This window comes from Puma concolor, chromosome A1 (assembly GCF_028749965.1).
Source record: "Puma concolor isolate L17-30 chromosome A1, mPumCon1.1.hap2, whole genome shotgun sequence".
Taxonomy (NCBI): Eukaryota; Metazoa; Chordata; class Mammalia; order Carnivora; family Felidae; genus Puma; species Puma concolor.
In genome coordinates, this window is record NC_141667.1 from 237,050,255 (window position 1) to 237,066,716 (window position 16,462).

General features: G+C 42.0%; 1 protein-coding gene across 9 annotated transcripts in view; it reads right to left on the bottom strand.

Annotated features, from left to right (window-relative positions):
• Positions 1 to 16,462, bottom strand: part of ATP8A2 (ATPase phospholipid transporting 8A2) — a 651,437-nt gene that overhangs the window by 424,894 nt on the left and 210,081 nt on the right. For all 9 annotated transcript variants that reach the window (XM_086715021.1, XM_086715056.1, XM_086715049.1 and 6 more), the window contains one exon: positions 9,300 to 9,364. In XM_086715021.1, coding sequence (XP_086571147.1) covers positions 9,300 to 9,364 — 65 coding nt within the window. The remainder of the gene's footprint in view (positions 1 to 9,299; positions 9,365 to 16,462) is intronic.

A 16,462-nucleotide genomic window follows, 5' to 3' on the forward strand; every position in this document is an offset into this window, starting at 1 on the left:
TGAGTCGCCAGAGGGCTCTGCGCTAGGCTCTGCCAGTAGGTGGCGCAAGAGACGGACGAGAGAAGCTGCCGTTGGAAAAGGAACTTGCTCCTTCCCATTGGTCTCCTGTGGGTTTCTGGTCCCCTTGCAATTGCCTTGCCAGTTGCTTCTTCCTCCCAGGGCAGCTCAGTTCCTTCCAAGAGCAGAAGATGAATCCGGTTTTCAGATTTCTGCAACACTTGCAAAAACTATCTTCACTGTCTTCTACCCAAAATGCAGACACTCTGGACCAGCCGGCCATCTCCCACTCTACAGAGATCCGAGTAACAGCTTTGAGAATCCCCTCTTTGAAGTTTAAAAGTATTAATGAGTCCAATCTTTTTCCTTTTGTCCCCTCAGCCTATGAGCGGTACCTGCTTCCCTCAGTTGCCACTACAAAGTACCTTAGAGCAGGCAAACTGTTCTAAAAAGGACAAGATAGTAAATACTCTAGGATTTGTGTGCCAAAAGTCACTAACTGAATTTCTAACCAACCCTACCACTGTAGTATGAAAGTACACATGGGCAATGTGTAAATAAATAGGAATGTTCAATAAAACTTTATTTGCAACAACAGCGTGGGCTCAGATTTTTCCTGAGGGTTGTTATTTGCCCCCGAGTTCTCTTCTTAGACTTTCAGTTGTCTGATTAACAACTCCAAAATTAATTCACAATTTTTTTTTCATTAAAACCACTCTGTTCAAATAATGTGTGGGGTATTTATCTCCTGATCAGATCTGACTGTATTTCCTGCACTGAAGCCTGCTAAGTCCTGTATTTGGTACCAGAAGTGGTGCTAACAAACAGTCCAAAGATGGGAAACAGAGATTCACTATTTCACCTGCTTGGGTTTCAAGGAAGTGATGTTGATCTCATCACTAGTGGGGAAAAAGATGCTAGCTGTCCATGACAAAGAGTACCAAAACATTTATTTAAATTAACATCAATGATGGTCTTCCTCTGCTTTTCCAGCCATCCTCCTGCTTCTTCCCTGGAACCAGGAGGTCCTATCAACCCTCTGCTTTTCTCCTGAGCCAGCTATTTTCATAGAGTTCCCAAAATCAGAGACAACTGGCCAACCTCTAGGAGCAACAAACAGTTACAAAAGAAAAATCCAAGTGGTACCGGCCTTTAAACTTGAAATCAGTATGTATCAAAGATGATCTGACAGAGGCAGAAGTGGGATTTGTCAAACTCTGCTTCTAGGCATCATAAAGTAATGGAGACACCAGACCTGTAAACAACTAGAAAACTGGAAACAAAGATATGAAACATCTGTTTTTAGACACAGGACAATAGGCAACTAAGGACTATGATCCTTGAAAGAAATCAACTGAATGAGATGAACCAGAAAGCTGAGGCTTTCTGATTGGAGGTACAGCTGGAGAATTCTAGGTCACTGGAATTTGCAAAGTAGCATTATGAAGAGAAACTACACACAGAAAGAATTTGAGAAATCTATAAGGGTTCCCTTGGGTCTCTGACCAAACACTAAGTTATGCATGTGTACAGAGACCATATTGGGAAAAAACCTATACATAAAAAAATATATAATTTTTAAAATTATGTAAATAATCAGATGATGGATGGATGGATGGATGGATAGATGGATGGATAGATAGATGGACAGATGGATTGATGGATGGATGGATAGACAGACAAAAGAACTATCAGGCCCGTAAGGTGAAAAATTCCCAGCACTCATACAATACTGGGAGATACTTAAGTTCGAACCATCCACCGCAGAGAAACTAAAGTGAATATTTACAGTCTTAGGTGGCAGTCTTAACGTCTCATCTTAGTAGTAAAGCTAAAGTAGTTCTAGAGTAAAGGCTACTATAAACTGCCTGCCAAAACTCAATACTCTTTAAAGAAAAATTACAGACTCCAGATACTAAGTATAATATTAACAATAAACAGCATACAATAAATGACAGGAAAAGTGACCTATAACCAAGAGAAATTGGACCCAGAAATGACAAAGAAATGGAATTACCAGAAATTTTACAAATCATAAATAAAGATCTAAAAGAAAACATCAATGCCTAAGAGAACAGCCAAATCATTCTTAAATTACAGCTCGAAAACAAAACCACAATATTTGATGTATGCAAACCCTATATATTAAAACCTACAAAATACTGCTGAGAGAAATTAAAGTAGACCTAAGTAAATAAGAGATATATCATGTTGTGGATTAGAAATCTCAATACCATTAAAATGTCAAATTGCCCCAATTTTTCTATATATTTAACGCAACCTCCATAAAAATCCTGCAAAGCTTTCGGGGGAGTCGACAACCTGATTCTTAAATGTGTACAGAAATGCCAAAGGTCCTAGAATAAACAGTCTTGAAAAAGGATTCAAGGATCCAAGACTTGTTACAAAGGTACTATAAATAAGACAATGAAGAATTGGGCATAAAGAAAGATATATACATAAATGGAATAAATAGATGGTCTAAAAATCAAGTCACAGATATGATCAAGTCAAGGTAATTCTATGTGGAAATAATAGTATTGTTCACAAATGGCGCTGGAAAAACTAGATAGCCCTATGGGATATAAACTGTACTTCAATCTTTACCTCACACCCATGCACCAAAAAAAAAAAAAAAAAAAAAAAAAAAAAAAAAAAAAGAGGTTAGAGTGGAAGAGAGCCAAAGCATAAGAGACCCTTAAAAACTGAGAACAAACTGAGGGTTGATGGGGGGTGGGAGGGAGGGGAAGGTGGGTGATGGGTATTGAGGAGGGCACCTTTTGGGATAAGCACTGGGTGTTGTATGGAAACCAATTTGACAATAAACTTCATATATTGAAAAAAAAAATAGGGAGAAATGAAAACTCTCAGTACTAGTAGTAAAATAAAATGGAAACTGACAGTTTCTTACAGAGCTAAATATACATTTCTTTATGACCCCACAATTCCACTCCTAGGGACTTATCTGATAGAAATGAAAATATGCGTCCACACAAAACCCATACAAAAAGTGTTCACGGAAGCTTTATTCATAATAGCCTCAAGCTGGCAATCACTGAAATGTCCATCAACAGAAGAATGGATAAATTGTGGTGCACTGCTCATCAATAAAAAGGAATCAGCTGGGGCGCCTGGGTGGCGCAGTCGGTTAAGCATCCGACTTCAGCCAGGTCACGATCTCGAGGTCTGTGAGTTCGAGCCCCGCGTCAGGCTCTGGGCTGGTGGCTCAGAGCCTGGAGCCTGTTTCCGATTCTGTGTCTCCCTCTCTCTCTGCCCCTCCCCCGTTCATGCTCTGTCTCTCTCTGTCCCAAAAATAAATAAATAACGTTGAAAAAAAAATTAAAAGGAATCAGCTGATACAACCAGCGACATTAACGAACATCAAAATTACCGTGTTGAATAAAAGCCAGACAATAACAGAACCTATTGTTTGGTTCCATTCATATGAAATTCTATCCTAACAGAAAGTAGGTCTGCGGTTGCCTAGGGATGAGGAGGGTTGCCTGCCAAGGGACAACGAGGAAACTTTTGGGGATGATAAAAATGCTCACGTTGTAGAATTCTATGCAGGCTGTAGTTACAGACTCACTAGGTCCCTTCCCGTGGAAGTCAGGGCAATGACTGGGAAAACACGGGACCTTAAGACAGGTGTCTCAATCTGAAAGACTCCAATGGGGACGAGTGTATCAAACTGAAGGGCTCCAAGTCCCTTGACCTCCAAATCCCATCCCCTCCTCTTTGCCAACCAAAGCAAACCCTCCTGAGGACAGCCCTATATCTATGCTTGAGGAGCCTGTACGGATGTTACTTTAAGTACCAGGTTCTGTTTCATTAGTAGGGTGAGGCTAACCAAAGATCTCCCCGCCATGCAAGACTTCAAACTATGTAACTTTCACTTTCTCTCTCTCTCTCTCTCTCTCTCTCTCTCTCTCTCTCTCTCTCTCTCTCACACACACACACACACACACACACACACACACACACACACACACACACACACAATCTTCAGATTCTCTGCTCTTCAAAGTCATCCAGGGACCTGAAGCAGTGAGACAACTCTGCCTTCCTCAATATGGAGCTTCCTCAACACAGTCACTTCCAAAGAGACTCTAGCGGTTGCCATTTGCAGTCAACAAAATGGAAAGAACCAAGAAACCAGGGCCAGGGATTTCCTTTTCACTGGGTAATGCAGAAACTTCCCATCTCACTTCTGCTCACATGCCACCGGTGAGAATGAAATCTCAGAGTCCCAGCCAGCCAGAAGGATGCTGGCAAACGCAGTCTCTGCCACCGAGGTCACTAGTGAATTTTACAGGATTCCACCTTTCATTCCCAAGTGGCCATCCCATCAGTGATGATACACACTCATTTCATAAAACTTGTGTTAAAGAAATAATATTTTGCTCAGAATATATCCTTACCGATACATCTTTCCTTTGATGGCTCATCAAAACTAGAATTTGTGTATGTGTGTGTGTGTATGTAAGTAAGGTAACCCATTTTATTTATTTTTAAAAAAATTTTTTAATGTTTATTTATTTTTGAGACAGAGACAGAATGCGAGTGGGTTGGGGCAGAGAGAGAGAGGGGGGCACAGAATCCAAAGCAGGCTCCAGGCTCCGAGCTATCAGCACAGAGCCTGACACGGGGCTCGAACTCACGAGCTGTGAGATCATGACCTGAGCTGAAGTCGGACCCTCGACCGACTGAGCCACCCAGGCACCCCGTAAGTTAACCCATTTTAGAAGCAGCTACACTTTCACCCAAATATGGAACAAATCTCCTACGTTTCACACTTTGCTCAATTTCTTGTTCCTCAGAAAACCCCAGCAAGATTTTCTGTAGGTCTTCCGTGCATCTTTGTTTTAATTGTGGCTGTGTTATTTTATCTGTATTACTGGAGGGTACACAAATGCTCCCCAAAAGGCGTGGCGCTTCTTGTCAAGTATCAAAGGATGCCTTCAGTCGATTGCTAGCCGGTTTTGTGAAATTTGGAGAGTAACTTGAATATTAGAGGTTTTTATCAATTGCTAATAAAACTGTACAATTTTATTCTCATACTCATGCTCAGTTTTAAAAGCCTCATGATTTCTGAGAGGTTTTTTTAGTCACCACAGCTAACATTTCAAGACGCCATATGCGTTTTTGAAAAGATTCAAGATTAATGATGATGGCCTCCTGAGTAATTCTGAAATTTGTTTAACTTGGGGAGATCGGATAACTGACTTAACTCATCCAGTAGCTGAAGAAAAGCCTGAACTAGCATGCCATAACGGTGTGGCTTCTGCTGACACTAGTGTTACCCCCAATCCTTTTTTTTTTTTTTAAACAGGGATCCACGTAAGCTGGTATCTTGGGAGAGTCAGTTTTCCCAAAACTAAACGTGGCCCACAAATCCACTTAACCAGCACACGCAAAGGGCAATATTTCGCAAACCAAAGAGTGATTGCCCCAGTGTCCACACTTCTTCCTTGCACTCCATGCCTCCCTCCTCCTACCCACTCCTCCCAGGCCCATTTCCCTTTTTTTTTTTTTTTTTAACATTTATTTACTATTGAAAGACAGAGTCAGAGCGTGAGCAGGGGAGGGGCAGAGGAAGAGGGAGACACAGAATCTGAAGCAGGCTCCAGGTGCCGAGCCGTCAGCACAGACCCCGACGCGGGGCTCGAACTCACGGACCACGAGATCATGACCTGAGCCGAAGCCGGATGCTCAACCGACTGAGCCCCCCAGGCGCCCCCCTCCCAGGCCCATTTCTAATCAGGGCACCTGAAATAGGATTGGGTGTGCCAGTGCCAACCTATATGTGATCATCAATGAAGCTGATTTCACGGCACTTTTTTTTTTAAACGTAAAAGAAGAAAAAGCACATTTTCTTCTGGCATCCTGACGCATCATCGTCTAGTGCTCCCCTGGGGTACATATGATCCACCACCCCCCCCCCAGCCCTGTTTCCAAGACCCCCGATCTCATCTGTATTACAGAGCTTAGATGTTGTTTTGGTAACAGGTGACTAACTCAAAGCAGAGAGATAAATCCTGATCATTTACAAGCATTTGGAGTTCTACCCCGGACATGTTTGTCGGTCAAGTGAAAGTGATGGATGCCAGATCTGGCTCTTTGCGGTAATCCCCGTTGTTCCCTCCCACTTATATGTGAGCCCTGCAGCCTAAAAAGCTCAACTTGGGAGCTCCACAGGGATCTGGTACACACCTAATTTATTTCCCCAGGACTCCTATTCCACACCTAGCAATGAAATATTTTGAGAACAGGAATGCCTTCAACCCAACTGAAGAATGAGGGAGAAGGGAACAAGGCGAAAGAGAAGAAGGACTCTAGTCAAAAATAGGGAATACCCCCTGGGCTTGGAGTATGGAACAAAAAAAAAAAACATAAAAATTGTACCTCTGTTCAGCAGATACTGAGTACATGGAAGTCATTACACTAAAACCAGACGTTCAACACTGGTTAGAAAGAAGAATTCTTAACAGGCTTCCAAGGGCAGCCAGTCACATCCCCCAAAACCTGTCTGGCCTCACAAATCACTCCATGATCTAGGTCAACCAAAAGTCCCGATGTGGGGGCGCCTGGCTGGCTCAGTTGGTGGAGCGTCCGACTTTGGCTCAGGTCATGATCTCACACTGCATGACTTTGAGGCCCGCATCAGGCTCTCTACTGTCCGTGTGGAGCCTGCTTTGGATCCTCTGTCCCCCTCTCTTTCTGCACCTTCCCCCCCTCTCAAAAAAGTAAACATTTAAAAAAAATTCCCAGTTTGTACTTAGAGCCTCATAGTGCTGTGTAGAGTCAAAGCCCATCTCTCGGGTTCCTGAGTACACTTGGCATAAAAGGAAAATACAGGCTCACTTCTGAGTTACCATCACATAATAGGCTTAGTTTAAGATCGTGGATGCCTTGGAACCCGAAGATCATCGGCAAACAAGTAAGCTCCTGGCATAGACATCTGGGTGTTCTCACAGGCTAGTTGGCTCCCCCACGGTTCTAGTCCCCCTCTCTGCACCAGCTCTCCACTCTCCTCTCTACCACCAAGCTGTTCTCCTCAGTTTTGATTCCCTCCTAAAGATACCTTGTATGCAGCCCATCCACGGACAGATAGATGTATCTATATGGTAGATAGCCACTGCCTCATCAGCGTGACCTTTTAAACGGAAGTTCTAGCCGGTAACTGGAAAATGATCTAAAGTTGGTCCAATCGTTCAAACATTTACAGAGTACCTGTGAAAAGCATGGTCTTTGACCAGTTTTTTAAAAAAATCAGATTTTTTAGCTCTATGAACGTTATATTTTCACATTTTAAGGGACTAGAGCAAGACAGACCAAATATAAAGTGTTTCACAAAAATGAAAAAGCAAAAAATCCAATTTTTTCAACAGGCAAAGGACTGACTAGACATTTCTCCAAAGAAGATCTACAAATGGCCACTAAGCCCATGACCAGATGTTCGACATCACTAACCACTTAGGGAAATCAAACCAAAATCATAGGGGGATACCACTTCATGCCCACCAAGATGGCTACTACAAAAAAAAAAACCCCACAAAATGACACATGTTGGTGAGGATGTGGAGACACTGGAACCCTCGTTCACTGCTGGTGGGAATGTAAAACGGAGCATCTGCTATAGAAACGGCAAGATAGTTCCTTAGAAGGTCAACATAAAGCTACCATATGACCCAGCAATTCCACCTCTGAGCATATGCTCAAAATAACTGAAGGGTCTTTAAGAGATAGTTGAACGCTCACGATCGTAGAAGCAGCATTCACAACAGCCAAAAGGCAGAAACCACCCGAGTTTCCATTGACAAATAAATGGATAAGCCATACATGAGCTACACATGTAACAGAATATTATCCAGTCATAAAGGATGGACAATCTGACACAGGCTATAAAATAGATGAATTGAGGACATTATGCTAAGTGAAATAAGCCAGTCACAAAAAGACAAATATAGTATGATTCCACTTATCGGACATACCAGGGTAGTCAAATTCAGAGACAGAGAGCAGAATGGTGGTTGAGCCAGGGGCTCACTGGGGAGGAAGTGAGGAGTTGCTGTTTTAGGGGGACCAAGTTCTAATTTTGTAAGATGAAAAGAGTTCTGGAGACAGATCGTGATGATACAACAATATAAACATATTGAATGCCACTGAACTGTGTACTTAATGCCTAAGATGGTGAATTCTACATGTGTTTCATCACACTTATATACTTTTATTATATTTATTAATAATAATATATATTATTTCTAGTGATCAGAAGTTCTATAGACAAGAATAAAGGCAAGTGGGATGGGGGTGCTTGGGAGAAGCCAACACTGGGTAGAAGGGAGGTTCTTCACTACCCCAGAGCTGGAGAATTAGGGTCCAGGAGAGGAGGGATGACCCGGGAGGTTTGGGCTTCTGGTAGGCAGTGACACAAACAAGGGTAAGAGGCACACTGAGATCGATCCTGAAGCTCCCAAGTCATCGAACAGCATCGCGAGCACACAGACTCGCCACCTGAAGAGGCGCTCTGTGTGTCGGCCTTCACGGTAGGATTCATGGCCTCCCTGGTCTCCAACTATAAACATCTCTGTACTATATCTCATCCTTTTCACTAACCCTGTCATCTGCTCCTAAAAGAGGCTTTAAATACACTGCCTGAAGGGTGGCCCTGGGTTCCAGGCAGTAAGAAGCCCTTGTTATGAGTCCTGACAAATGGGATTTCGTTGTTCAGCTGATGTCTTCCTATCAAACTACTTCCCAGGTCACTGTTTAACCCCAAATCGGTTCCCCTGGTCTCATCAGAAGCTTTAGGCCACGCCCAGGCGGGTACAGGTCTATGACATGCTCAGAGAACCATGCTGTTCAATTCTGCATGAGCTAGTGGCACTGGAATGTTGGGGGAATGCAGCCTATTCCTATATAAATTCAAACAACTCTGGACACTTGAATATTATCTTTATGTTAAAGTTTGTGCTAGAAAGAAAATCCTGCAAGTCTCCTTGGTAACTCTGGAGTCGACCATCCCCACTTAACGTAAATCGTAACAGGTCCCGTCAACATCGTAAATGCAGAATTCCAGATGCACAAAGGAGAAGTACCTTTAAGCAGTGCTCCAAATTTACTATCCTGGTGTTTAAAGAGATTACGACATCTGTTCATAAATAACAATATACAGAGTACTTTTATAATTTTTAGTAAAAAAAAAAAAAAAAACACACCCTCATCAGTTATAGTAGTAATAAATACATGAAGAGTTTAATACGATAAAAGACACATACAACGTTTGAAAAACGACTTACATCCAGGGAATCCTCCTTCAATAGGATAAGGGCCATATTCTGTGACACCAACCGGCAGGAATATCCTAGAGTAAGAGGAAGAAGCAACGTTAGGGAGTTTATCGTTCCTTCCAAGAACTCCTCACTTTCCAAAAACTGTGTAAACTCATCCTCCCTTCTTGGGTCTTCCTTATCACCATTTTAAGCCTGTCGAGGAACACAGAAGAACTGGACAAGCATGAGGAGCAGGAAAAGGGAGTTCTTTGAGCAGACTCTGATTCTTGCAGACCACTGAGATAGAACTGGTTGGGAAGGTTTCCGTGACCAAAGGCTGAAATACACATTTGTCAATTTTCTGTGGAGTCTTCCTCATCTTTGGAGAACAGCAGCACCGTTAGGGAGACACATGGACGTTAACGGTGCTTGCGAATCAGCATAAACGAGCCTACCCTACTATCAAGAGCCCTCGTGTGTTTGTTTAACAAAGCAGGTAATTCTCACATCAGGTTTCAAAGGACGACTATCACACAACCGAATCTCTCTTCCTCCCCCAAGTTCAAAGCAAGGTGCATTTCAAGAATCAAATGGGAGTTTAAAAAAGAAAATTCCCCTGAAACAAAAAAGTACGTATTCCCACACTGATCCCTATCGATCATTTCCATCCTATTTTTAAAGAGTTCTCTCTATAGGTTAAGCAAGTGGCTCTTCGACTTCTCCTCCCAGGAGGTGAACATATTTTCTCTGAACCACTTCCCTACTCAGGCTTTGCAGTCTACTGCCAAACATCTGGAGATGCTCGGTGACCCCACAGACCAGGAGGAGAGCCCGGCCCCCTGAAATCCAGGCACTGTGGGAAGGAGGCAGCTCCAGCAGGTCCTAAGACCCAGAGGTCTGTCAGGAGTCTACTCTCTTCCAAGCTACACCGTCCCCCTCTTCAGTGCCCCTTGAGAGAACTGGCGCTTTTCACCAACCTTCGTCGCAATCTAGCTCATTGAGAAAAGGCAAGAGAAGAATCCTCCCACCTAGAAAATTGGCCCTCACAGCAAGATTTTTCCCCCCACTCTCAGCACCTAAGGATAAAGGATTAGTGATTACGGAGACAGGAAACCAATCATCAGCAACGAGAATTACAATCTTCGAGCGAGTACCTGGAATCTCAAGGAAGGGGCTTAACCAGAGCTATTCCTGAAGCGAGGAGGAGCCTGGATTGTTCTCCACAGAACAGCTAAAATATCCGTTCCTACAGATGCTATATTTAACTGGAAAAGGAGACAAGCATTTAACTAATGGGCCAGTCCCAGAACTACTGCATTTATGTGACAATTCTACTCAGCGGGGCTTTTTTTTGATGTGGAGGAAACCCTATTAAAAGGCACCAAACAGACTTTAAGACCCCCAGAAAAATTAAGACCAGGAAAAGCCTTTTGGTTTTTATTTTTTTCTTTTTAGGAAAGAGACAATAAATATGTTTATTTTGGAACGTACAAAGGATATCCTTCACTAACGTTTGTCATTTCAGAAGAATATTTGATATTTCAGAAGAATATTTTTTAAAAGCAATACCATAAAGATATAGTCCAGACCGTTAACAATGGTTACCTCAAGGGAACGAGATTATTTCACTTGTTAAAACCACTTCTCATCATTTTAAAAACTAAAACAAACTGAAGAATCTAAAATCATAAGACCACATGGGCAAGTACCTGCTTAACCTAGAAGACAAAAAAAAAAGGGGGGGGCAGGTGGAAACATTTAACAATTTTCTACACATTTTCAAACTTGTTCAAGTTTGTATTTTAACAGCAGTGATGAGTAAAAATCAGACTTTCCCAGAATGCCTTTCAAAGTCCTGCCTCATAGGATTGACAGAAGTGAAGTCTTTGTTGACCATTAAAATTTTACAAATGTATTCTTCTTTCCTATAAGTTCTTAGATTAGGCTCAGAAGGGAGGTCTACACTTTATTTTCATTTACAAAAGGCGATGTTGCAACTTTATTTCCCACTATGGTAGGCTCACTCCTTCTGTATACCCCAGAGACTTCCAGTAACGTCACGCGACATAGACTGTTACAAATTTAGTGTAACTAACGCAAAAGGATTTGCTGGTAGATTTTGATTTGAACAACAGCTGTAGAAGCGAGCTATAATTTTTAAGCCCTAACTTGCTGATTTATTTTATATTTTTCAGTCGACGCAAAATGCTGCTTGACAACTGAAGCTGCACAAAGATATTATGGAAAAACTCTTAAATGTTTTTCTAGCCGTTTCAGGGAATAGGGCAATAAATAAAGCCACCGACACTTCTGCAAATTTAAATATACAGAACTAAAGGTTTCTGGAAACGCGTTTTTTTCAATTTAGAAAACGAAGTGAGATTCTGCTTAGAGAATTATCACACAAAACACCTGCACTAGACAGAACACGGAAGTCTAACACAGTTAATTGTGACTTAGCTAATGTGGCAAATTAAATTATGTCAACCCCAGTTTGGTGTGCTTGATTTCTAATGTTTGTGGATAAAATGAGATCAACTCCTGGAGAAGGGCCAGGTATGAAATGTCAATCCGCACTTGTAAATTGAGGTCTAGCTCTTTAATCTTGCAATCTAACAAAACGGCCATAAAATCACTAGGAAGAGAACCTCTGGGATTTTACTTTTTACTACAGCTGAAATTAACAGCACGCTACAAAAGTGTTTAGTCTTTCTGCTACCTGAGTATAATCAACATCCAAAGAAATCAAAATATTTCAGACTCTATGGTACTTAGAGCAGGACTGCATTTTAAGAAAATAATCATCCACGCTAGGAAGTATCACCAAACCAAATCTCTCAGATTCTGAAATCGGTTTTTTTTTTTTTTTTTTTTTTTTGAGATAAACTCACATCGTCAAAGACACCTAAGTCCAGATTTCTCTGGAGACATTTCTGGGAGGGTTAGGTACACTTTATCCTTACTAAGCATGGATCTTAGGCTCAGATTCATCAACCTACCCATCACTGAAATTCAGGCTGGTTCCAAACCCTTAGTAAGTGTGTTGTTGGTCCTAACTATTTTCAGAGAGAATCTGATCAATATTTGAGTATAAATGTATGAAACGCACTGCCAGACATCAGGAATGGATGATGAAAGATGATATTCTAATCTATGCCAGAGGGGGCCAACGAAGCTCAGAGTCCTTCATCATCCAGAGAACCAGGGCTCATCCCCCAAAACCACACACCTGGGCACCTTTCCCTCCAGATCCTTCTCAGGAAAAGGCTACTCCACGTCAGAGCACAGGACCTCAGCCTCGCCTCACAAACTGGGCCATCCTGACCCATTCTATGCTCAGACTTTTTTTCTTTTTTTTGAACCCTTGAAGGCTCAAGTTGGAAACCTCGAAGCCTTCCTTTCTCTTTTTTGGCTCAGGTATTTTTCCTTCTGGGAAGTAAATATCAAGTATCACAGGTCCATGCTCAGATTTTCAGCATCTTCCCACCTCTGTGATGTAGGCTAATAAGTTGCTTGGTATTTCTGTGCCTCAGTTCTATCTTTAAAAGGGGGAATGATGGCTGTCTCAGGGGAATCAAATATAAAACAGACACAAATGACTCAGCACAGTATTTGGCACAGTATAGCCAATGTTCACTCGGTAACTATTATTAACACCAGTCATGCTTAATGTCTGTGCTGTGCAGTTAGTACTTTCTCATCATCTATTTCACTCTGTTTTGGCTCAGGATTAACTCGTGCCCCAATTAGGGAATGCGGGTCCCCCAAGCCTGTACTAGAACGTCTGGCAACAACACCAGCTGCAGGTGATCAAGATATAACGTATCTGACTTTTTGGTGAAAAACAACACTCAGACTGAGATCACCGCCAAACATCCCAGCTTCACTGAAAACGGACACCTGTCTTTCTTGCAACGGGCAATAATAGGATAAGCAGGCACCATATTTACTTTCTAAAAATTAAACTTCTAAGACTGTAAGACATGGTTCAGAAGCGTTAAATGATGAGTAAAAAATGAGGGGTGGGGGAGTAGGGTGCGGAATTACAACTTAGGAATAGTTTACAATGAAAGCTCTTTCCCGCCTAATGGCTTTAAAATGGAATCACACCAGGATTTTTTTTCTCACTCATCCTATATCCATTAGAAAAAAAATCATAGATTCTGAGGACTTCACATCTATTTAATAGATGTTATATCCAGTGGTAATAAGGAAATGACACAATTCACAAAGGCTACATCTGAAATTTCACTTTAGACTAACGCATGCCAAGTTCTTTAAGCTAAAAAAGAAAATTGCCAACTCCTTGAAACATAGCTAGTTAGCACAAATTCAAGCCTGGTGCAGCAGGATTCTGGCACCGTGCCAGTTCCAAACTACCTAAAACCCACAGGCAAGATGACTGTCTATATAGTACTCACTGGCTCCTCAGAGACATAAATATCCTGGAATTTAATTTGACTAAATATTTCCAAGGTATGAACTAAAAGTTACATTTTAGAAATATGTATTAAAGTATGACAGATAAATGCTGAAGAAAACGAACAACCCCAAACACCTAGCGTCATCTCTAAAGGTGAACGCTTACTCTACGTACCACTAAGAAAATGTTACTAAACCGTAAGAGTCGACGATCATAAGACATCCCAATTTCAGGACACTGCCGTATAATAACAACGTGCCGCCTGGAACCGATGATATATTCTACCATCCTCCCCCAGTCTTCAAATTTCAGAGAACAGATTTACGAAAGCTATGTGAATCCGTGTAAAATGAGCCCTGCACCAGAACTGAGGGGCCCTGAGACCTCATGCTAGCTTGGTCATTAAATACAACGTAACTTTCATAAACACTGAACTTCCCCTTTGAGCCAGAAGACCGTTAAGATGTAAAGACTGAAGACCGTGTTCAGAAGGCAGTCCTAGCAGAGCGCTGGCACTGGGCAGATATTCCATTAATTTGCTCTCTTGTCCTATACTACAAAGCTGTAATCATCAAGACACTGTGGTACTGGCACAAGAACAGACACCCAGATCAATGAAACAGAATAGAGAACCCAGAAATGGACCCACCAACGTATGGCCAACTAATCTTTGACAAAGCGGGAAAGAAGATCCAATGGAATAAAGACAGTCTCTTCAGCAAGTGGTGCTGGGAAAACTGGACAGCGACATGCAGAAGAATGAACCTGGACCACTATCTTACACCAGACACAAAAATAAACTCAAAATGGATGAAAGACCTCAATGTAAGACAGGAAGCCATCATCATCCTCGAGGAGAAAGCAGGTAAAAACCTCTTTGATCTTGGCCGCAGCAACTTCTTACTCGACACGTCTCTGGAGGCAAGGGCAACCAAAGGAAAAATGAGCTACTGGGACCTCATCAAAATAAAAAGCTTCTGCACAGCAAAGGAAACACTCAGCAAAACTAAAAGGCAACCGACAGAATGGGAGAAGATATTTGCAAATGACTATCAGATAAAGGGTTAGTATCCAAAATCTATAAAGAACTTATCAAACTCAACGCCCAAAAAACAAATAATCCAGTGAAGAAATGGGCAAAAGACATGAATAGACACTTCTCCAAGGAAGACATCCAGGTGGCCAACCGACACGTGAAAGAATGCTCCACATCCCTCATCATCAGGGAAATACAAATCAAAACCACAATGAGATACCACCTGACACCTGTCAGAATGGCTAACATTAACAACTCAGGCAACAGCAGATGTTGGCGAGGATGGGGAGAAAGAGGATCTCTTTTGCATTGTTGGTGGGAATGCAAGCTGGTGCAGCCACTCTGGAAAACGGTATGGAGGTTCCTCAAAAAACTAAAAATAGAACTACCCTAGGACCCAGCAATTGCACTACTAGGCATTTATCCATGGGATACAGGTGTGCTGTTTCGAAGGGACACGTGCACCCCCATGTTTATAGCAGCACTACCAACAGTAGCCAAAGTATGGAAAGAGCCCAAATGTCCATCGAGGGATGAATGGATAAAGAAGATGAGGTGTATATATATACAATGGAGTACTACTCGGCAATCAAAAAGAATGACATCTTGCCATTTGCAACTAAGTGGATGGAACCGGAGGGTATTATGCTAAGTGAAGTTAAAGACAAAAATCATATGACTTCACTCATATGAGGACTTTAAGAGACAAAACAGATGAACATAAGGGAAGGGAAACAAAAATAATATAAAAACAGAGAGGGGGACAAAACAGAAGAGACTCATAAATCTGGAGAACAAACTGAGGGTTACTGGAGGGAGGGGTTGTGGGAGGGGGGAGGGGCTAAACGGGGAAGGGGCACTAAGGAATCTACTCCTGAAATCATTGTTGCACTAGATGCCAACTAATTTGGATGTACATTTTTAATTAAAAGTAAAATTTAAAAAAATAGAAAAAAATTTGCTCTCTTGTCTTCCATAAAGAAGTAGAAGTCTAGGCACTGGATCATCTTCCCAAATATCCCCTGAATCCCTGAAAACGCAGGCCGAATGCACTAAAATGTACAGGACATCAAGTGTTATGGATCAGTACGAGCTCAGATTTCCGGGGCCACGAGGAACACGCAAGGAGCACAGAGGCATACAATCCCCACTGTATCTGGAGCACGACCTCATGCCGCTTGTAGCGGTCACCTGCGGCCTGGCGTGGACAAGTCTAACACAACGTCCGGGTGTCTACACTTTGTTGAGCCTCCTGCATCATTTGCGGGCACAACAGAAATCCTAACTCAGAAAGCGACATTTAATCCCCCAACACCACCCAACACAACCCAGGATTCCCAGTGAGTTCTGAACGCAAAGTGAAAAAGTGACTCAGACAGCTCTTGCAGAGAACATCGGTTCCCCGGCCGTTGGACGCATACTTAGGAACACCAAAGATCTGTTTGCATTCTGACACACTAGAAAAATATGTGAGTAGAAAAAAAACTCCAGAATACGAGAATTTGGTAAAGTCATCAGCTTATCTATGAACAGGATGCATCATCTCCATGTGGTCCTGTAGAGGGTTTGCTAAGAAAAGATCGATTTTAAAATATCTAATGGCTGTGAATGCTCCTGGTCCCCAAGCTACAAATGTTGCTCTACCCTCTTTGATAAAAAAGCACAAAATACTATCAACCATGATTTTTACAAACTCTTCAGATAGGTTTTCAATTATCTCATAAGCCTCAG